General features: G+C 41.7%; 1 protein-coding gene across 1 annotated transcript; it reads left to right on the forward strand.

Moving 5' to 3' along the window:
* Positions 1–12,342: 12,342 nt before the first annotated feature.
* On the forward strand, positions 12,343–19,289 carry T265_05580 (hypothetical protein; the record flags this gene model as incomplete). The annotated part of the gene is made up of 2 exons (XM_009170632.1): positions 12,343–12,506; positions 19,063–19,289. The coding sequence occupies 2 exons, from the start codon at positions 12,365–12,367 to the stop codon at positions 19,245–19,247; spliced, it is 327 nt and encodes a 108-aa protein (XP_009168896.1).
* Between the last annotated feature and the right edge of the window lie 3,929 nt (positions 19,290–23,218).

The following is a 23,218-nucleotide window of genomic DNA, read 5'->3' on the forward strand; positions in this document are numbered from 1 at the left end:
TTCAGTCCACAGGAACTAGTTTCGCCGCTTCGGCACTTCCTCAGTTGTAGCTGCCAGATGAACAAGCGAAGCGAATTCACGAAGAATAAATTGGTTTCGCGTTTCTGAATGAAAAGTCACGAGGTGTATTTGAACCCCTCTACGTCAGTCATCGGACTATATTAGCTGGTTGTGGCGCCGACAGGACGAATTTCCACGTTTCTGGCAGGAATATTTAGTGCACGCGTAAATGTCACACTAGGTGTCTTTCAAGTGTGAAAGAAAAATATCCCATTCACTTTTCTTCCCTGTTCCATTTTTACGTTTGCTGTAAAGGGTTTTTACTGTGAAATTGCGGTGAATTCGTAACATGAAAATAGCTTCCCACTGATATACAGGCGTCTCCGCATCGTAAGACATCCACCTAATAACTGGTTTACGTAAAGGAATTTTGTGAAGTTTCCGTCTCCGTCACGGAATTTTACTTTTTAGTTGGTTTTATACTTGGTTAAAAATCCGTGTTGGAGTTTTTCTCCGTAGAAGGAGTTTCTTGTGAGCTGGTAGTTTAAAAGAGGCAAGCTTGTGGATTGCGTTACCTCCAAGCAGGAAACTTTTGGCCATTAAACTAGTCCTCCCTTATAAAATAGTTCAGGTCATAAAAAATCTCTTAGAAAAGCCTACAAATCACCAGTGCTCCAGAACAGAAGGATTTAAAAGTATTTTTTGTGTTTGTATATCCATAAAAATGACAAAGTGCATCGGTATTGTCATATATTCTGAGGGATAATCTTGTCAGCTGTGCGCCCAGAGGGTGCTTTTTGCCATGGAAAGTGAAGGAACGTGTGAGTATCGGTGCTAAGTTTGGTAGGCCGACAAGTATCATCCACGGGTCACACCTCTGCAACTGCGTATCAGCCAGAAATATTTTCTTCTGTAATTAATGTCAAGTATTCCTAATCTCTTTTAGCCTTGGTCCGCGGGAATATGGAATTGTTATTTTGGATTTTCTGAATATTTATAGTTCACATCTCCCATCAACTGTCCCACCTATGACAAATTATCCCAGAGGATCGGTATGAGTGAAGGCCAGCGTACTTCCTCGAAGGAAGGTCTATGCATCGAACTGATTACAGTCGTTGATGAAGAACTTAGCTATGTACAGGTGTTTCCAACAGATTTGCCTAACTTTCCCTGAAAAGGGATGAAAGTTTGTTCCTTTTTATCTATTTGGCAGCACTCAAGCTAGTTTGCCATTCGTCTATAATGTATTGCCGGTCTATTATTCTTCACCGATTATAAGCATGACTAGAGCTAGTCAAATGGACAGTACCGTGGAAAGTTTCACCGGCTTTAAACCGTTGCACTAGTTACTTGTTCCTTTACATTCGGTGACAAGGTCATCTTCATCAGTAGCGCGTGTTGTAACGAGCAGTATGGTCTTTGACAGCCATTCTGTCGGGCAGAGCCCACCTAACACTCTTCTCGGTCCACGCTACTGCACGTTAAGACTTATACCAACCGTTCTTTGCATTTGTGATAACCTTAAAAATCAATGCACCGGGCCTAAAAATAATAAATGAAGCTGCTCCCATTCAAATAACCCTCTTGATGGCATATCGAGTAGCGACTGTGCATCATGTAGTGTTTGGTGAATAAAACTCGGAAAGGAAGACAGTACCGCAGTGCTATTATGTAAGCGGAACAGAACATTGCTATCCATACACCGAAACAAATATCTATTAGAGTAAGACTGCAACATTGAACAGGGCTTGCGTTTCTGCCTACGACTCAGTGGGGGGACAGGGTCAATACACTCTCTCTTTTTACACAGATGAAACTACTCACAAGGCAACTGGTCGACAGCACACTACCAATTTCGCTCTTCTTGGCTTATCAGGCAGGCGGAGACCTAGAGTTCCACAAGGCTTCCTTGTTAACATTACCAGGGTTCACAATCACCCAATTTTAAGCTGCGTCGTCCAGCAGATATAGTCACTGATTCAACTAACCAGAGAACAAAGCAAAACAGATGCATGTATTACAAAGCAGGCCACAGTGCTTCGTGTAAGTATGGAGATTCACTGCACAAGAATCAAGGTATTCCGGTCAAATGACCTGTTACGTTCAAAGACAAATCTTTTGTCACTGTAATGGGTTGTCATTTTTGTGGTGGACTGTTCCTGTGAGGTTCTGGCGAGGGCATTCTGGTGAGAAAAGCGTACTGCACAAGCTGGGACAAGAAAAGTTCATACTGCCGACTTCATGAAGAATCGTGGCCTGCAAGAACATAGCTATAATTGTGCAAGGGCGAACATTCAGCACATTCAAGTTTTGAATCATCATTGGCGGACCACAGTTAACTGTAAGCTGAACTAGCGGGACTACTCGTTCTGCACACAATGCAATTTAATGAGTGTTTCATCATTCATAGAAACAACTCTTGTGGCTGAATGACGGAAAAATGATAATTGGAGGGCTTTTGATTCAAACTAGATGACTCATCGCTGCAATGTTGACGAAACCTCTGTGACAAAATAGTTGAGAACCCACTCCGGAGCGCAGATTTTATACACCCAACCTATAATACAGCGCTTGAAGGCCTCAGTCAATGTCCTTCACCTCAAGTGAGAACAATCAAGGGCGCTGAATTTTAAACTCATTTCGTTTTCATGACTGGCAGTATTTTGGGACATGATTGCAAATGGAATTGCGTAAAGCCGATTTCAGATGGCATCCTTACCCATATTGAATGTGGGGATAACGTTGTTCTTCGGCTTCAATCAATATTTTGGTAAGGAAAACAACCTCCTCAAAATGTAAAACCCTGCTGGAAACTGCGCATAGGCTAACCTAAATTTGCATGACAGGCAATCCGCTGGCCATAGTTATCAGGGTTACCTTTCTTTAGAGTGCTTCGTGCTTCCGATTTCACTCTGTAGGAAAAAAACGAAAGCCGTATTATCCCGTATTAGTCCATCGTTGATGGTGGCGCCGGAAGAACGTAATAAAGTGTATCGGGGTGTAGTCAGCTTAACATTACGATTAAAAAACGGATTAAAAAACAGTTTTTTTTTCACCAAGACTGCTTCTATCAGCTGGTTGCCACCAAACTAACGGATCAGATGAACAGTGCGATCGTGCACAATGGGAAACAGACAAGGACACAGTCAGTAAACAACCAATTTAAAACGGGGTAGGTCATGCTCCGACTGTGTCAACAGAGCTACTACTACACCCAACGCAATCTGAGTAACATTAATTGGACTGAAAACGAACAGGTTAGAATAAACCAATAAAAGTGTACCTGGTTGCGAACTACTTGAGTACGCAAATTAGCACAATTAGCAATGTCGTTCATCCTGGTTTCAGGTCAGATGACAATTCTCATTGACGGTGTGCAATGCTGCAGATATTAGCTAGCTTGCACCCCCGAGCTGTTCGACCTGACGCAGTTGGTCCAGCTCTTCAACATCGAATTCTACAACTGCATTAGATTATACCCTTAACTTCCCTTTATTTCTAATCTTCAAATCTTTGGTAGCAAATTCAAGGATAGAGTTTGAAAAGTCGTAGACGTCAAAAACTCACCTTTTCCTTATGCAAAGCGTGTAAAGCTGCTACAATGTTGGACAGAAACAGACTAAAATTTATTCAGACTTGGCAAGGTTTCAGTGCCATATGGGGTGTGTTGTGCGTTGGAGCGTACATTCCAAGTCTATGTAGCCACCATGTGGGACCAACTCTGGTTTGAAAGCAATAAACGCAATTCTCAACCAGACGACCAATGAAGAAATCGCCTACATGAGACAAACTGGCCTAACTTTTACAGTGTTCATTCGATACTTGATATTTTGAAGTGCAACTTGAGGTCTGATAACCGGTTAATGCGGTCACCAACAGAGAACTTTAGCGTACTTGGTTGTTGGTTAGGGTAGGGAAAATTTCATGCCGCACTAAGGATACATACGATATACAGAGCATCAGTGTGGGTTCTCTTAATCTTCAAACCAGTTCTTTTGAACCCGTGATTGTGCCTTACTTATATGTAAATGGTTCTTCTCCAAGACTAGTGGAGAGTCCCGACTAGTAGTCGTGACACCGGTAACACGATCGATCCTTGCGCTTAAACAGCAAGGGAGTATTTTCAGCACATGATTTACTTTTGGTGGTGTATATCAGCACTGATCACAGCTTAACAGTTTAAAGTGCATCTTGCATACACTCTGGTCAAACCTCTGCCATCACCATCTTATAAGACAAGACGCTCATTGGACAAATGTACGAAAGGATTTTCAAATAATGAGGGGACTTGTGTCAGGTGATCAAAATTCTGATAGGCCAGAAAATGAATCAATACTGCAATAGTCAACATCTTCGAAACCTGTGGCTTTTAACCGCCCATAAGCCTTTTGTAATCCGCCCTCTCTTGTTCGGAACAAGACAGTAATCTGTACAAGAATAAATATGCAATAGCATGAAGCGGTACACTATCAGTTTATATCAGGAATCAGGATCAGGATGTTTGTCAAAACCACCTCCAGTGGTCGATGAGAACTCTTTACATTTTCAACCGGTTCCGCTTTTGCTCAGGATCGTCACGTGGGTCCAAGATCAGCATTTTCATTCGTTTAGTTTGCAACTGAATCATAGGTTGCAGCTGTGCTGTGACAAACATTCATCTGTCACTCATGTGCCAAATTACCTGAGGTTATGGGGTGAACGAATTGAAATATCCAACTGACCATCACAAACGAGAGTTTAAGGTTATTTTTAGTTAACCATCCTGTTCGATAATAAACTCACACCATAAAAAGACACTAATTACTAGCAATACTTAGACAATCAGCAGACATACTAATCGAACGTTTGGCAAATTTATTTTGATTCTTCACTTGAGATTTTACCGTCAGGGAATTTCGAAATTTCAAAAGAAAGATTAACACAGTTACCAATCACGAGAAGTCTCAGTTTTAGTTGCTGCCGTCATTTTTTCTTGGCGCTGATGGAGCGGTAAGTTTTTTACTTACTCAAGCACCTTTGTTGCGCGGATGTTCCCAGGCTGAATTCTTGTATCCCAAGCAATCTATCACTCGTCTTCACCAAAACCAACCCACGCTTTGCAGTTCACGTGTTCGTTGGATAAGAATACTTATCAAAAACAATGTCACGTACAACCAGTCCACCGGCCTACAAAGTTGGCGATAAGTATGCCTGAATAATACCGCGTTTCTGTTAGCAAACTGGATTGATAGAATCGTGTTACACAGTACGATTTCCGTGCCGGAAACAGCTAGGAGAATTGAACCATGTAGGTGATGACTCCAGTTTTTTTCCATTTGGTAAAATAACATTACAGATTTATGAGGAATTTTCATCTGGAAAACACCTTGCGGGAGAAACTGCGATTAGGTTTCTTCCAACATGAATTCTGCGGGCTGACAAGATCCAGTCGGGATTGGACAGAGGACAGTCTAACACTCAGGCAGAAGAAAAATAACCAGTACACAAGTGTTTGATAGTTTTATATGCGAACTTGACCTAAGTATAGCAGCTGGACTGGGTGCACTTGATCATGAACACGGTAAGATAAGGCGTAATCGCGGTCTGGTACGTAATTGAACAGGAGTTTCCAGAAGTTGATTCTGGTGAGCAGTTGCAGACCACAGATATTTGTCTAAATGCGTCAGAGATGAACAACGTGCCCTAATGAAACATTTTTCTCAAATCTCTATGTATTGTGTGCGAGGATGGAAAACAAAATAGCCCGGAAAATAAGGACTGAAAGTTAAAGAAACTGTCTTTGTAAAGGAATAGGCATTCCAGGCCATACCGATAGAACCATTGTGAGATTAATGCCAAAAGTGGCGGGATGCGAATACCAGGGTAACCTTAGGTGCAATATCAGACGCAAGATTTCTGTGCAGACAGGCAAAGAATCAATGGAGATGAGATCTCCCGCGGCTGGTGTGCGCATAGGCGAACGAATTTGGGTCGATTGATTCAGACGTCGCAGACAATTCGAAACTCCTCCCACTGATCAGCTGCATGGTACAGTGGTACCGGTAATCATACAATTAATCATAGTGTCATTTGGAGAAGTCAGTTCCCTTGCATTCTATGAGTTAGCTCCCTTCAAGTCCAGTGAAAGACGGCCGCTTATGACACCATTCAGAAATATTTTACTTCATAAAATGCTTGTATGTGGGATATTCTCTGCAAGAGATCACCTAACTCCTATTTGGACGCATTTGTGCGGTTCGACAGTCCAAATAGGTGATGTCATTTTTGTCCAAGATGAAGGAATCCATGAGACACTGTCTCAGTTCTTTCTCGTTAGTAAAGATAGAGTGCTACCCAAGTGACCAAAACGACAATCTGGATCAAATTTACAGTGAATTCCATAAAGCACTTTCAGTAATCCGAAGGTCCGAAACGTGTTTGAATGACGACTATAGGTACAGAGTCAAGTATTTTGTTCTACTATTGGAGACTAATGTAGTTTTGCGATGCATCTTTAACTGTGAAACAATAGGTTGAAGTTATAAATATTATAAATGCCCACCAATATTTAGGAAATGTGGTAAGCCACACGATCCATAGTTTGGCAGATGGCGACTTTCCAGCCTGGATTAATTTCACCTGTAAGAAGAAATCCAAGTTGAAATTTTGAAAAAATCCATGTCTCAAGTCATAAGTAACCTGTGCAAGAACAATAACATCCCAAATGTTCATCAGTCTTCCATCTGAATGGTTGTCACTGGGTGGGGCATGAAACAAGTGACCACTTAATGTGAATTCCGTAACTTAAGTGTGAGTGTTTCTGTAGGCTGTCTAAGTGCGAGTTAATCGCACTGCTGATCAGCTAATCTTGGTCGAGTGCGGATACCAACCTCCTTACAGCTTGGTGAAGTACAATTTGCTGATGATTTCCAACGGAAATAGGACCACCACAGAGTGTTTCCATGGGTTAACTGACTTCACTTGCAGAATACAATCTTCAGCAAAATGTCAAAAACCTCTGCATATTACTACCATATCACTGTTCGCCCAGAATTCAAAGTTAGACTCCGTCATTTTGTTCCTCTCACACATAGTTATGACGAATGACGCTCTGTTTTCGGGGCATCATAAGCTCATTTCTTTCTTGATTCCCAGTGCGTTTACGTGATTTTCCATCTAGACACACACAAATAAATTACTTGGGGCGCATGTTATGTCGGTTTTCAGACTAGTCTTTCATGTGGACCGTCTGCGTTAGCCATTTTAATTTTCACCTACTTATTCCCCCAATAAAAGGGCTGTAGACTGTAGACTGTAGTTATCCCATTCCTTCACTGAATCGAATCCATGCTGACGGACCAAAAAGCTTGTACAACTGTGTCATTCTGATTGAGAACCGTCAGCTATTCGCATCTCGCCGCACTCAAGGACCCACCAGGCTAGTAGTTCGGACATCTAACCTTTCGGTCACAAGCGACTGATCAGCATTGTTAATAGCTCGCACCTACCTAATCAAACGCAGAATCCACATCACATGGTCAAGTGTCACCTGGAGGCCTTGACATAAGACTTCTTAGATGAAAAGTTCATTCGTCGTTTGTATCATTCTGCCCCCTGAGCTACTTAAATATTGTTGTACGAACCTCAAACCAGTATTCTCGCGTTTCTCAGTTCATTAGTTTTAGGTTTGAAAGAGTAATGATGCTTTAAATAAGTGAGGCGTGAAAGTGAGATAAGGACTACTAAGTTTTGCAATCACCTTACATCATTTGTTACATAATATGCACTTGGGAATACATCAGATGAGGCCTCGGGTCTGCCATAATACGGACCATCTCACACCAGTTCTCCATTTTACGGCTGAGTAGCTTTCAACGAAAAACTGTACACAATATTTTATGGTATAACTGGACTTACGCACATTAAACTGCAACAACAAATGATACAGTCTGAGATCTGAAGCGAAAAATATCCTGTATGTAACTCTTCTGTTTTTGTGCAAACTGGTAAGCCTACACAATGTGGAAGGACCGTGTACACCTGTTATACTGTTTCAGAAAAATTTCGATGTCGATACCCAACTGTTCGTGTGGGCGAGAACTTGGCCCGTTCAACCGCGACTTTCTTTCCCATGATGTCGAATCTTCGCTTTTTAGGCTTCATTCAACTTAGTTTCTTGGTTTGATTTTTGTGAACATTTAAACGCAAAGCCTCTAGACGAACTTCTCATAATTTCAGATTATGCTTTTGTTTTCTTCTGTCTCTGGAATGTACAGATATGACCTTGAGCTATAGAGCTAAAATATCCATCACAAATACGTCTTCAGGGTAGATGACGAATGCCTTCAATACAAACATGACATTCTTGCCTATTTTGACAGAGTATCCTACTTAGGTTTCGTGAAAGGAAGGCATGCGATTATTCACTCCATCGCACAAAGCTGCGAGTAAGTAGGCCTCTGAACAAATAGGCATAACAAAAAACGGTGATAAGACGAATGACCTGGGCCTGAATTTGATTGCGTAACATCAACTGTGGTGGTGTAGTGTTGCATTTTCAAACTAGCTTATTCTGCTTTATGGTTTGGCAAAGACTGATGCCACTTGTTGATGAGCTTTAGTCTGGCCTCGTGTTGTTCTCTATCCTATTGATGAAAGTGAGTAGTCGATCATGCTGAATCAGAATGCTCCATAACTAAGCTGTTCAACGATTCACGAGTCTTCGCTTTGATTGGACAATTTTTGCGGTGTTGTAACGGGGACTACGTATTTTCCAGAAATGCACCCTCCCTGATCATGAGTTCTGTTGAAAGCACGCAAGAATCATTTACGTTCAGATTGTGTTCGATGAACTGACAGTAAACTTTGCAGTTCTTTTCTACTTTGAAGTGCCACACAAACTCAAACATGCACTGAGCGTTGCGGCACTGTGGGACTACATACGCGTCTTTTCTGTCCAATAAGTGCTCAGTTCCGTTGAGCCGTTCTAGCAAATTAGCCGCTTGAAAAAAGTGACCACGGCAATGTCGGATTAAGACATCTTATTCCACTACACTATGTTATGAGTTTAAAAACCGCTGTTTCTAATTTCTTTCCGCTTTCATGACTTGCTATTTATTGAGCATGTCTGCATAATGGTCAGGTGGCACTTGCTTGAATGCGTTCGAAGCACACCCACACAACCTGTACTGATGGCCGTGATAAGATTTTCAGACGTTATTACCTCGAACTGATAGACCACAACGGGCAAATAACCCCATTTGCTTAGACTACAACACCACTCATCTGGTTGCTGAAAGCTCTTTGACCGCCTACCACCAGTTTCTCCCTTCTTTGGGCCCGTCAGTTGGGCACAGTCCCCGGGTGTCCATCAACCTTATGCCGTACTTGAACAAGAAATCGGATAGATTCAGACAAATGCTCTCATTTTTACGCGAGTTTGGTCTAGAAAAGGGGCTTCATCTGCATCCAGATGAATCTCGTGTTTATAACGTTCTCCTTCGACTGAAAGTACTGCACCAGGCCGCCTCATATTCAAGTTGGAACGAGGCTCTAGATGTTATAGTACATTTTGTAGAAGTATTACGTTATTCATAAGTTTGTTGATGAAGAAAAATATCGTAAACGAAAGATGTAGCTGGATGGCCCGCGGTGTAGTGGACGAATTTCCTGCAATATGGGTTCAAGTAAAAGATAAGGTTTACGGACACTTGGGAACTTCACCCACTTGATGAATCCCAAGAAGTGCGAAATCAGTTGTGCGCTGCCAAGGTGTTTTCAGCGCCCATGTGAGTAGTATGTTTCGTGTTGAGTTCGTTTTTTGGAATGCCTTATATACCAGGACTATTAATGTTGTACTTAAACGACTGCTATTCCGGATTTGATAAAATGGAGTATCCGGTTTCGATACGATTTTATTCATTCTGGTCAGTAGATAACATACAAACGGGCCTTATAATGTAATGTTCATCGCTCACTGAAGCAATGAAGGAATATTCAGAGGTTGTGGTGTTCCCCTTTCTATGTGTGGACAGTGTCGAGTTTAAATCAAACTGCCTCCACAAAAGAAATGATCATGGAAAAGGCTACGAACACCTTTTTTGAGGAAACGATTTATTGGCAGTTTGATGATAAGACCTATCTCATGTGTGAAAACAGGTAGACGAGCAACGACGATTTCTGGAAGTTTGAACGTAGGATTTTCGCTTTCATTCAGATTTCAGGTAAGTTGGGAAACCCATTATTTTGTTGTTTGTTTGTGGCTAATCTGGCTCGGGACGGAGACATGAGGAATATGGTAAGTCTGGTGCGCCTCAAAATTCTTTGAAAACCATATACTTCGACCTAAATAGTTGACTAATGTTGTCATGGTATGTCAAAGCCAGGTTGAATATTTGGTGGTGAGGAATCTTGCAAAACGAAACCCCAGCACATCGGGTACCTCTTAATTTCCAGGGGAATAATCGAACAGGTTCTAGTAAGAAGCGGAAACTACCGAGGAACCGGACTGGGGACATCAAACATAATCGCATCAAAGAAACCGGTCTTTCGAAACGGGCTATCGGTTACAAAGTGAAGGAGTATTTGCCATCTGCTTCCTTTGATCATTCTGACTGGCGAATGGGTTCAGTTTGCGCACATTTAGTGGCGCCAGATGTTGTCTAAATGCAAGGTAATCACACACATATGGGTAAGAATGAGCCATCTTGGTTTGCATCTGAGGATGCGTATGCGAATGTGTTTACCACCCAGAACTGACGTATGTGTTTGATATCTGATATTTGTTACCGAAAGTTCCCACTCCAGGCTTCTTCGTGAGTTTCACAGGCCTCCTAATCACACTTTGTGCAAGGTAGGTAGTCATCCACTTAGGTAGATAACAACATTTACATTGCTAGGAAGGATTTCTAATGGTCTCGATTCTACCGGGGGTCCGAAACTCAAAGTATCGTGAGGAGAGGAACCAAGAAATCAATATTTCAACTCGCTTGATAACAAGCTACTCTTGTGGCCCATCAACATGGAGCGTAGCAATTAATCTTCGTCCCACTTGACAGCTGTTCTAAATTTTGCAACGTGTACTAGGACTCACTGCTATATGTCAAGCCAGCCAATTGGTCCCGACAGCTCTCTGCAAGTTAAGTCACCGATCCCATTCTTTCTGGTTAAAATCGAGTTCATATTTTTCGCACAAACCAAGTGTTATCACTCACCCAGCCAGCCTAACTTGTTTGACATAACAATGAATACTCGTGGCCGAACACCGCTTTTTGCAGACAGGTAAACTGGCAGAGTTGCGGATTAAGGATAGACCAAATAGAAAGGAGGTAAACCAGTAGTACGCTGAACACTGGTATTGCCTATTCGTGGGGAAAAAGTAGAGGCAATCAAGCGTTTGTTGGGAGCCGGGGCACAGTTGCGGTGTTAGTCTGGAGGGAGTTAACTGGTGACGGCGAAGTCGATCCTGCTTAGCCTTCTGGGCCTTCGCACTGTACAGTGCCAAGTGACTGCAGCGGTATCTGGCAGTTTATAACCTTTTTGGATGAATCAATTGATTTCAGGCACCAAAACCATAACCAATGCGTTGCAGAATCATGCCAAATCTGCTCCACATTCACCCAAACGCATTTTTGGTCCTCTGAACATAAGAATATATTGCATATTTTTAGTCGTGGGTGGGATTTTCAGAATTGGCATTCATATTTCCTTGAATCAATAGTCCTGACCTGACACGGCAATTCCGATTAATCTACACTTGAACAGAAAACCACCTGAGTTTCGGTAATATCAACACAAATCATTGATTGTACCAGCTTTCAAACTTCAAAAAACTGATTGGCCGACCGACAGCCTCAAATGTTGCCTCAATAAATTTCCTCATCAGGACTTCTCAGTGAAGTAGCGTCACAGACGCTTCAGAACCACAAAGATTCTCCATTCTTTACTGCATCTGCTTTTCCGGAGAGGATTCGCAATCGAAACAGACATTTCTTAGTCTCACTGAATTGTTCATTCACGTTAGTTGGCAATCAAAATAACTTTGAACCGTGTGATCTCCTACATACCCGAAATCGGTATACCAAAATTTGGATTCCAGCTTATTACCAACTTTTCGGATTCGTCAGGACACACATTGAGTAGTAAGATATTCACATGCTACATGCAAGACCACAAACCTTTTCTCCTTATTCGTCATTCGAGCAACGTAGGTGGATTGACGAGTGGGACAAAGCTGAGACTCAAGCTCACAAGCTAAACATTCAAAACACTCATGTAAGTAACCAATGAGTGCTCACATTCATCTTACAATAAGTATAAAAATGTGGTTCGTTCATATGTAGAGTTGATCGCATACGGTTTTCCCTGGATTCCCCGGAATCAAACCATGAAGAACAGAAACTCGATTGAGAAGTCTCGGTTCCGGCTTATTGGTTGCCTATGCGTTTTATTACATCTTCAGATCACCTCATCTCTAGGAATCCCACTCCGACGACCAGCATTGGAGAATGCTGACCCCAATTTCCTTGGTGAGTATTTCGTTATATTCAAAGCACTTTTCTAAAGTGGGCTTCGTTGACGAGGCTATCAGAGTCAGCTCTCCCAGATAAAAGCAATTGATAACCCTGTGGCTTTGATTTAGTCAATCGTAGGATCGGAAATATTTTCAGTTGATTACACACCAATGGCAAGTGGAAATATGACGAATTAAATACCGGTTTCAACTCAGATCCAAATCTAAACACATGTGTCATGTACACATCTACACGAAGCTCTTGGTTTGGTTTGAAGTTATCCAAAAACATTGTATGCATACAGCCAACTTTCCCATCCACCAGGACTACGATTAATTGTGGTGTCAATTGACTGAAAACGCACATCGGGTCGGTTTGTTCACAATCAGTTCAGTCACTGATAAACATGTGTTGCATTTCCGAGCATGATTTTTTTCTTATCGAAATTCGGATCGTTTTACGAGTAAACAGAAGACCATTTTTGCCCCTACTTTGATGTACAAGCAGTGTTAACGTATTTGACTTCGAAACAGAGGACTGTGAAACTGTCAGAATTACGGCCTTTGACAGGAATCCTTGAGTTGGGAATATTTGCAAGTGGTCAGGTGGGCATTACAGTTTCTTCCATATGGTCTCAACAAATCCGTCTTCTGTGAGCTGAGCTTTTGAATTTACACAATGATAGGCCTCTTTCGACTGGTGAGGGGACTATCGGCTACTCGAACACAACCAGGCTAGGATTAACGTGTAAATTGATCAGATTTTGCGAAACACCATAGATGACGCTTATAAAGCTCACATAAAATCTGCAGTCGATCAAGATTATGAATAGCATAAATTCAGTGTAGACTTCTGAAAATATGAATCAACTACAGTATTGTTTCACAGCAAGGATCTTTCATAAGTGATTTCTTAGTTTTGCGCGTCTGAGTAAATTGTGAAGAAGTCTTCGAGATTTTGTCACCACTGGGAAAGTTTGTGCTTACAGATTTACTCACTTACCTGACAAGATGCCAATTAGAAGTTTGACAAAATCTTACCACCACCTGTATGACCGTTTTGGGGGCTTACTAGCTGGACTTAGTCCCCAAAGCTGGACTATCACCCAAATTGTACGCAATCAGCGTAATACATTCGTCTGCGTTTTCAGCTATGGGTTGATGAGAGTTCCAAATAAATCCCAGCATTCACTGGTATCTGGCATTCTTCAACTAAATCTGTTGTACAAATCCAGTCTTATTTTTTTAACTTAATGATATTCAAGATACCGAATTTGTTTTCAGTCTCACTTATACGCCCATACTAACTACTCACAGTCCATTGTCAATCACGCTCTTGATGAGACACATCAGGCACGCTTGATTCCCGTATTCCCTCACTCTTATGATGTACCTAAGTAACTATGTGCACCATGGTCACCTCATGTTTCAGTTACGGCAACATTTACGATGCTGAATTAACATCTTCGATAGAAAGAATAGTACTACCAGGAAACTCAATCACTTAACTTACTGTTTTAGTCGGAGCTTCAAGCACAATTACTGACCGAAAGATTCATGCTTCTTACCAAACCCTGGCATTCATCTACTCCTGTCTAGATTTGGTCAAATAAGCAGTATCTCAACTTTGCAGCAGCATTTATCAAAGTCACACCGCGAGATTCAGTTCACAGTGGACTAAAAGCAACTCTACCACGGAGATGCTGAAAGAAGAAGATGGGTTGCGAATTGCCCTACAAAGTAAACTCATCCCTACCCTCAAGCTTATAATAATTACCACCAGAATGACTAGAAAAAGTCTGTCATATCAGATCCCTGTGGTCAGGCTAAACAGCATGGTTGCGTAGCGTATTTCCACGGTAAATATACCATATCACACAACTAATAAAAAATTTGCAAAATTAGGTGACACAAGATAAAAATGGGCCTACAATGAACTTCACAATGTGAGAACTTTCAGGTACATTTCAAGGCTAATCACAAAAGGCTTTTGCATTCTTGAGGCGAACTGGTTTAGAAAAGATAAAACAGTTTCAAGAAACTGAGTTAAGCGTGGAAAGCTCAACAGAGTATAAATAAACCCTCAGATTCAAATCAGCTTGGTAGGAACGTGAGGTCCAACTTAATATCTTAAGTTGGATTTCACGTTCCTACCAAGCTGATTTGAATCTGAGGGTTTATTTATACTCTGTTGAGCTTTCCACGCTTAACTCAGTTTCTTGAAACTGTTTTATCTTTTCTAAACCAGTTCGCCTCAAGAATGCAAAAGCCTTTTGTGATTAGCCTTGAAATGTACCTGAAAGTTCTCACATTGTGAAGTTCATTGTAGGCCCATTTTTATCTTGTGTCACCTAATTTTGCAAATTTTTTATTAGTTGTGTGATATGGTATATTTACCGTGGAAATACGCTACGCAACCATGCTGTTTAGCCTGACCACAGGGATCTGATATGACAGACTTTTTCTAGTCATTCTGGTGGTAATTATTATAAGCTTGAGGGTAGGGATGAGTTTACTTTGTAGGGCAATTCGCAACCCATCTTCTTCTTTCAGCATCTCCGTGGTAGAGTTGCTTTTAGTCCACTGTGAACTGAATCTCGCGGTGTGACTTTGATAAATGCTGCTGCAAAGTTGAGATACTGCTTATTTGACCAAATCTAGACAGGAGTAGATGAATGCCAGGGTTTGGTAAGAAGCATGAATCTTTCGGTCAGTAATTGTGCTTGAAGCTCCGACTAAAACAGTAAGTTAAGTGATTGAGTCAACAAATTTATTCTGCACAACAACAGTTTATGTGAAATCCTAGCCTGAAGTACAAACTTGAGATTAGCTCAACAGATCACTATATACGGGGGCTCACTGGAAGCCTGGATAAATGCTCTGAAAGCCTAGTTTCTATAATCCAGTAGCACTGGGGTTCAAGGTGGGAAATATCTCCGGATAAGTTTCTGAACTAAAATAATATCGCTCGGAGATCTCCAGAGCTGAGCAATCCCAGACACAAAAAAGCAATTGGACGTACTGAAGGAATTCCGAAATAGCTCTTAAGCTCAGAGTTGAAGTGTCCTTGGCACCACTACTACATACGTGACCCTGATGGTCAGGGCATATTAACTCGGTTGCACATTTTTGCTCTTGCTAGTAATCGATCAACAATACAACTTGCACCCACAGGAATTTATGAGATTTAGTAAACTGGGGAAGTTAGAAGCACCCTAGCATTCACCTGTTATTGAGTAATGTGCGGCAGATAAAGAGAGATGACAAAGGTCGCCTTCCGATGACATCCAACAGCCCGTATAAAATAGCGTGTTATTCTATGGTAAGCCAACAATGGAAAGATTTTTTAACTATGTCAGCAGGTAGCGGGTTTCATTATTATTAGCCGTGCTTGACATACTGGGTCCCTGAGAGTTACAAGCGCCTGGTTTCCGCAGAACGGTAAGATGACTACTTCGGCGGCAGTCATTGAGAAGCCGCACGTCGGCTAACAGTTCGGATAGGAAGTCTGCATATATTATTCGCAGACACAGAAAGCACCATTCCTACTTGTCTACACCATCTGTTCTCAGTTCCTGATTATGCCGCGGCCAAATCATTGGACCAGCCGTGTGTCTCACCAGTACTCCAATACCGATGAGTGAAATAGAACAGTTTTTCGCCGTCGGATGACAAAAACCTTTGGGAGCCGAGTTCAGAGAAAGTGTATTTCTGTCAACTGAGGTAAAAATGGGAAAGGAAAAAAACGGAATGGGGCAAAATCACAGGACCACAGTCATAATAAAAATTTGGAAGATGTTTTGGGCTTTATAAATCTTTCCCTCATGCGTTGATGTGTGCTTGAATAACAGCATACTTGGATAATATACTGATCCCCCCGAAACCATCTAAAACCTTGTTTTTTGTTACGTTTCTTTGAGGAGATCGCCCCTAATGTGGGAAGAACTACTTCAAGCCTGCGGGCCAGGTTACTGACCTAAATGCATATTCCATGAGGCTGCGGGACAGTTCTGAGGAGTTAGTATGATTTACCTTCAATTAAACTGTGAAGGGATTTGCCACTTATTGATTAAAACAATTAGGGGTAGCTTTTAGAGAATCCGTTTCCTGTTCATCAAACAAAATAGCTCTCCGTCTAAAAGAAACTACCTCAAATGATCTACAGATGTGGTCCTTTTAGAGGTCGCCATTGTCCGGGGTGGGGACCAAATGAGTAGGATTGCCTCACTTATGCCCGAGGACATTGCTGATTTTAAAAACATCGTAAACACGGTTGCGTGATGCTGTCCTAAGATCATTTTCAATACCCTTAAGAGGTGCAAACCGACTTCGGTGTTTTATTAACATGAATATGGCATAATAAATCGACTGTACGAAAAACATGTGATCATAACAGAGTTAGACTTCACAGCTGTTTAGGAAATTTCAAAACTAATCCAAAGCAGAGGGTTTCGTTCAAGCACGTTTTTGATATCCTGTAGGGTCACTTAATGATTGGTGACCGTTGCTATGCCGTAAGCAACCTGCACGCGGTCGATCACTTGTCACTAGTTTTATCCTTTTTTTCTTCTTAGTTCTTCCATTTCGAGCAGCGTGCACCTGCCGTACACCTCACATAAATTTTGGATTGGTAGATATCTTGCCAAAACAGTGATAAACTTCAATTTAGAAATCGATCTTGCATGAAATATCGGTCTTGAAACGTCTACTCTCATTCGAAGATTGTGTGAAGACAACAGTGACTACTTGCTATAGTATGAGGTAGGCAAACCTTATGACGTAATATGCCATTGAAAATGCTTGTAGAGAAGCATTACATTTCCTAAGCTGATAGTGGCATCTTGTGGAGGTCGTAATGTTCAGCTGGACAGAACAGAGACACAAGCGCTAGAGTATGCTTTATGCAGACCCGCGGGACGATGCCGTGCTTCACTGTCCACTACGTAATCAAACGAAGCATATTGCAAACACCTGCATTAGGCTATCACACGGAGATATGATTGGTAGACTTCTTTATACTTCTTTGTCTTGTAAAGTAAACCTCACTCGTCAGGAAGGCATTTTTGAGTTTCTGAGCGAGGGCACCAGTTAAGAACAATAGGTTCACAGGGTATAACCATGATGGTGCTGCAAGATCAAACCAGGTTGCAGCTGCTGTTATTAGCAGTTCGGTCAATCATTCTAGTAAAAGGTCGTATGCTGATAAAGCGAAGATCTTCAAGGACAGTAAAGTTGTTCTAGCCACCTCAGGCCCAACATTAGAATCACTAAAGTCAGGAACCAAACTTACCACTCTCATTCAAAACTGCAAAGTGAGTGGAAGAAAATGCAAAGTATTCTTTGGGGACTTGAACTGTAACCGACTGGGCATGAAAATAACCAGATCACCGCCAACAGAGAAGTGCTTTATATTATTTTACGAGTATTCATGGGACGAAATTTCAGAATCTTTCTTTGAGAAGAAGGGAAGTTGTGTTATTCTACGGTGAAAAACGAGCGATAGAGGAAAACCGACTATATATCTCTACGTTAAGCATATTGCAACCCTATTTATGGGACAATATGTTTCTCCGCATTTATTTTATTGCACTAGCCAGTTTACAGAATTCATTTCTGACACAGATAGTGAACACTCCTGATCACTGAATCATGCCCTACTAAAGTGTCTCACTTTTCATAAAAACTGCCTTAAAACCACCACTTCATACGCTGTGAACTATAAAACACCTAACTAGTTTTCACAGCAGATATGTTTTATAATCTGGTGTAGAAGGTGTTTTGTACCAGTACATTATTTCAAAATGTAGGGCTCTAAACAAACTTGGCAGCTTCATTCCCTAGCATACGGAGAGGTGCCTCCAGTTTGGCCATTCAAACGCTGGAAAACGCACTCCTTCAGTTAAGTTATTCTTATGCATTGTGTACAGCGGTTCACCTACCTTTCTTAAAGTACACTGGGATGGAAGAAATTCATTCAAATTTAGATTTGACAACTTGTCTTATAACCTCTGGAAAAACTGCCCCGAAAACTCATTTGACCTATCTATCACCTGTCCACTATAGTCACCCTTCCGCAAGTCCCCCGTCCCATATTCAACGACTAGTATTAGACTTTGGCGTTACTCTGTTCATTTAATACACACATTTTGTTTGAGAGTTGAGTGAGAGCCGAGATCTGTGCACCAGCCTAGGACTATGGACAATAGCTTGTCAGCCATTCTAATACCGATGATTGTAGCTACGTGGCCCTGGTTGTTGTTGAAGTCTTTAACATTTATCCCAATCGGCCTCAGGTGTAAAAATTGAAAGTACTCAGAAGAGTCGATGACCATTGTCCGACTTGAAGCAGTGAAAAATAAATGGAATCTTCTGTTGTTCTGCTCACATCCATCTTCTGACCTCCCAGAGCTACAGAAGGGTTTTCTGTCCTACTTGAAATAAAAGGATTTTTCTAGACTACTGACTGTTTGCTGATCGTCAGTGCCATCCATGCTACGCTCCGGATCATAATTGAATACCTTCTTGAACCATTGCACAATGTGTGAGTTTCTGTCTAAAAATCTCCCTTACAGATACGCGCGACCAAAGTCCTTTTGAGTCGGAACTTCCTGAAAGCCGATTCCCGCGGTTTTTCATTAGGCGTTACGCGACGGATGATGGGCTCAAATCTACTCCGGCACTGGACCGGTCGGAAGAAAGCTATCTGCGACAGTTGATCGCAAGGTCAAATCAACTGCGTGCTCTGAGATTTGGCTAAAGGTGTGGCAATTTTCTGTTGACTTATGAGATCAGAGTTTGAGAACAATAAACATGATTCCATACAGACTTCTATCGACGTTATAAATTCAGTGGGGCTCCTCTATACTTGACTGCTACGCTTTCACATCTTATTGGACGCGCTTCCAATTCAAGCATGTGGGACAGCAAACTCAACTGAGGAACGTGGACGGAACGCGAGATAAACACGCTGATGATGAAAATTAACGGATGTCGTGTTCATTCAAGAATTAACCTGCCGTTAGCTCCACTTAGGTAAAAATTAGTTTTCAAGAAGGGAATAAGGTTGACGGATACTTGGAAACTGAGTCTATCCGATGAACCATAAGAACCGTGAAACCGATGGCGAACTGCCAAATGGTTTTAAGCAACCCTGCAGCTAGCATTATGACAAGGGAATAAGTTCTTCCTAAATCCATCTAGATGAATGATTTGTAACGGCTCTGAATCTGCAGTTTAACCTTATCAAAAAAGAACTGACTTCGAGCAACACATTGGTGAATATTTGAATTCCAGGAAACTCGATAAAAGAGTGTTATTCAATCCATACACCCAAAGCGGACAAGGAGGAGGCCACAATCGTCTTTAATGACGGCTATGCAGGAAGAGGGCTTGCAAACCTCACATCCGACTATTGTGGGGGTGCGGAACAAGTCCACCCTCAGAATATATTTATACTTACAACAGTTCAAAGCTAGAATGAGTGGGGCAGTTTTGTACTCAATCAGCAGTACATGTACGTAATAAATTTTCATCTAAGTGACAATTCAAAAGATTTTTCGCGCTAATCATACAGAACGTTTCTCATGTAAGAAAGCACTACTTTAGAAACACGAAGGGGAACAATTTTTAACAGTCCGGAGCTTTAATGATAAATAACCTATGACTACCTTTCTGTTGTCGAACGGGTAGCAAGAAACAGGCTGACATACGATAGGCGATTGTCAGTCTGTGGTTGATGGCATCTGTAAGCATGTGCTTACCACAAACTCCAAAATCCACTATGTCAGTGTTGTGCGCATTAGCGTTCTGGCCTGCCAATGTTAACCTCACCCATGGTTGTCTACTCCCCGAGGAGTGGACACATCAGAACCCCTGATATTCTACTCCTCAAATTCATAAGCAGTCCAGCTTTTGACCCTCTGAGTAATCATGTCGTTATTGCATTGTAACTCAACCAAGGCATATTAGGTTACAAATACCATCTTAGTAAACAAAGCCCTCCTGTCCAGGACAGTGCCAATGGAGTCCCAGACCAAACATCACCAGGAACATGAAAGCAGCATGTATGGGCTTATATCATCAGATATTTAAATACGACTAGGTGACTTCTTCTTATTTTGTTGTTTGTTCCGTAACTTTTCATACCTAGATATGATTTACATGACAGTCTAGAAATCGGCTGTTGCCGTTTTTAATGAAGATAAGTCTACCAAGTCCGGACAGTGTTCATTTTGCTGATGCGTGCGGCATTACCCTTTGTCATGTTTAGGGCGTGGTTGGGAAGAAAGGCATACAGGGAAAATAGAATGACATTCAGTTTTCAAGTCCATGTGGAAATTTAACTTGGCTATGAATTAGAAAATGGTTCGTCAAGATTTTTCAAGTGCGAATACCGTTTACAAGAGGAAATGTAGACTGAAGGAGGAAGCCATCTCAGCTGGTAACGTAACCTTGGCAATAAGGTGCCACAGGTAAGCAAACAGATCAGCCTCCAGGATGGAACTTTGTTTGAAGATTCAAGCCACTGAGATGTTACGAACAGCAACGGTTACCTTGAAGAACGTCAGAATTGGACGGAGAAAATGGCTGAGAAAATATATTTCGGCTTCCTAACCAAGTTTTTTTTCAACTTGGGTGAAGGCACGCCGACTGTTGAACTTTTTGCGGGACAGAAGTATCGTCCTTGTCTACTAGTCAACGGTAGTAACATGTTCCTTTGACCTATTCGCGGGAAAAGTTCAAAATATACTTATACTTTTGGAAAACTATACCAGTCCAACCAAATTACGTGAAAGTCAACTCGGGATCAATTAATCATTTTAGGGCTAGAAAGCACTGTTTGAAAGCTATATAAGCACAAGCAGGGCAGGAAGAATTTCCCCAATTAACTTTGAGACGAAGATGTCATCTTGATTGGTGACGAAACAGCCCAACGGCAGTCTAACGGCCAAACTCTGCAACCGGACCAACTACGGAACTACGTCAGTCATTTTGCATGTCATTTTGAGCACGTCATACACTTGATCTGTACTATGGAAATAAGACGTCACCCGCAGCTAGTAATTGTTGATGCAGTTCAATCTCTAATCCTGGAGTTCATGAAGGTTCTATTAAGACGAGCGCCTCTGGATCAGCAATTAAAAAATCACGGAAATAGAGCAGTCAAGGTTTTGTGGGTGTAGGTTCCGGACATAATCGTATAGCTTTATTCAGATTGGTGAATTATCCATGAGATGGCCAACAATACTTGTTTGCGTTGTGTCACTAAGCCGTAATAATAAAGAGAAAAACTCGGGGGTCGGTTTGCAAGAATACACACCCCAGTCCATCAGTATGACAGAGAAGGCTTACTGATGGAGGATGGCTGGCGGTCGTCAAAAATTAATGGACTCCAAAGTGGAAATTTGGAGGCCATCGATGCTTGTACACCTGCAGAGGAGGATATGAAAGAAAGGCTGGATAAGCCCAAATTAGCCCAAATTAGAACTGAGTGAAGCGCATCTGAGATTTCGCACTGAGGATAAGCACCTAGTCTACAATGTACTAAGACACAAGGGATCTTGCATAACTACATATACTTCATGAAGATACGCAAACTTGATAGTTGCTACTGGTTGAAAAATTTGTGGATAACGGTTTATGGTTTGGAAACTAGAACTCTCATAAGCTGGCTAGGTATTGGTTTTGTGCTGGGCCGAATCTCTCGCTACGTATTTTATCACAGTAATAAATTCCGGGTTTTTTATGACAGATGTTTTTAAACGGAAGGAGAAACGCAATTTCCGAAATTCCACAGACAGTTCATTCGAGGGCGAATAGCACTTCTTTAAGTTCAGTTCATTCATTTGTTTACTTCACCAACAGCCTCCTGTGACCCTATCATCCCAGCCCAGCCCTAATTTTAAAAATCACGGGCACTGAAACATACACTTAGTCAGATGCTTCCTCATGCTGCCTCAGTGTGCTTTTTCACTTCAGGTCAATATGCATGTATATTTTTGTCTGGGACCGAAATCCTCCATTTACTTTATCGAGAAAGAAAACTGCATTCAGTGATCCTCAGAGTGTTGGGCCCGAACATCTAGCCATTTTAACTCGCTTCACTGTTGATTACTGAAGCACTTGTGCCTGTCTGTTATCTTCCAAGTGTTTCGAGTTTCAAGCTTTTCCTTCGCGAATCCTTGCTCTGTGAAAGATGAGCATCAGTTGACTCTATCTCTACTACCAGTATGTTTCTGTCAGTCTGTGTGTGTGTACGCCAGCCCCACGGAATAGGCTCAACACCAAATCAAATTCTTCCGCGCGCGAACAACAAGTAGATCGCTACACTGATTTGGTTTACTTCGTTTATGTGATGTGGCTTCAAGGGGTAACGGTCAGTTAGGTTGCGCGTACAACAGTCAGGGCTGGAGTGGTCGATTTAAGTATATAATGGACAGGCTTTGCTATGCCTCTAGAACGAAATTTTGAGTGCTCGGCCTAACACCGCTGCAAAATTCCCTCAGTGAACCAATAAATTGAGGCAACCAACTTCATGTTATCAGTGGGGGTGAGCATTTATTGTGCACTTTTGTCTACATAAAACGTATGTCCCCATCGATCAAGAATGTAGTTCATTACGTGCGGCATGTGAAAACTGGCAGAAGGCTTCCGCCTGATGATGATTACTCCGATTCCTACAACTAGTCTCAGACAAGATGAATTGTGGTCATTTCGGATGTCATCTCG

Source organism: Opisthorchis viverrini (genome assembly GCF_000715545.1).
Source record: "Opisthorchis viverrini unplaced genomic scaffold opera_v5_107, whole genome shotgun sequence".
Taxonomy (NCBI): domain Eukaryota; kingdom Metazoa; phylum Platyhelminthes; class Trematoda; order Opisthorchiida; family Opisthorchiidae; genus Opisthorchis; species Opisthorchis viverrini.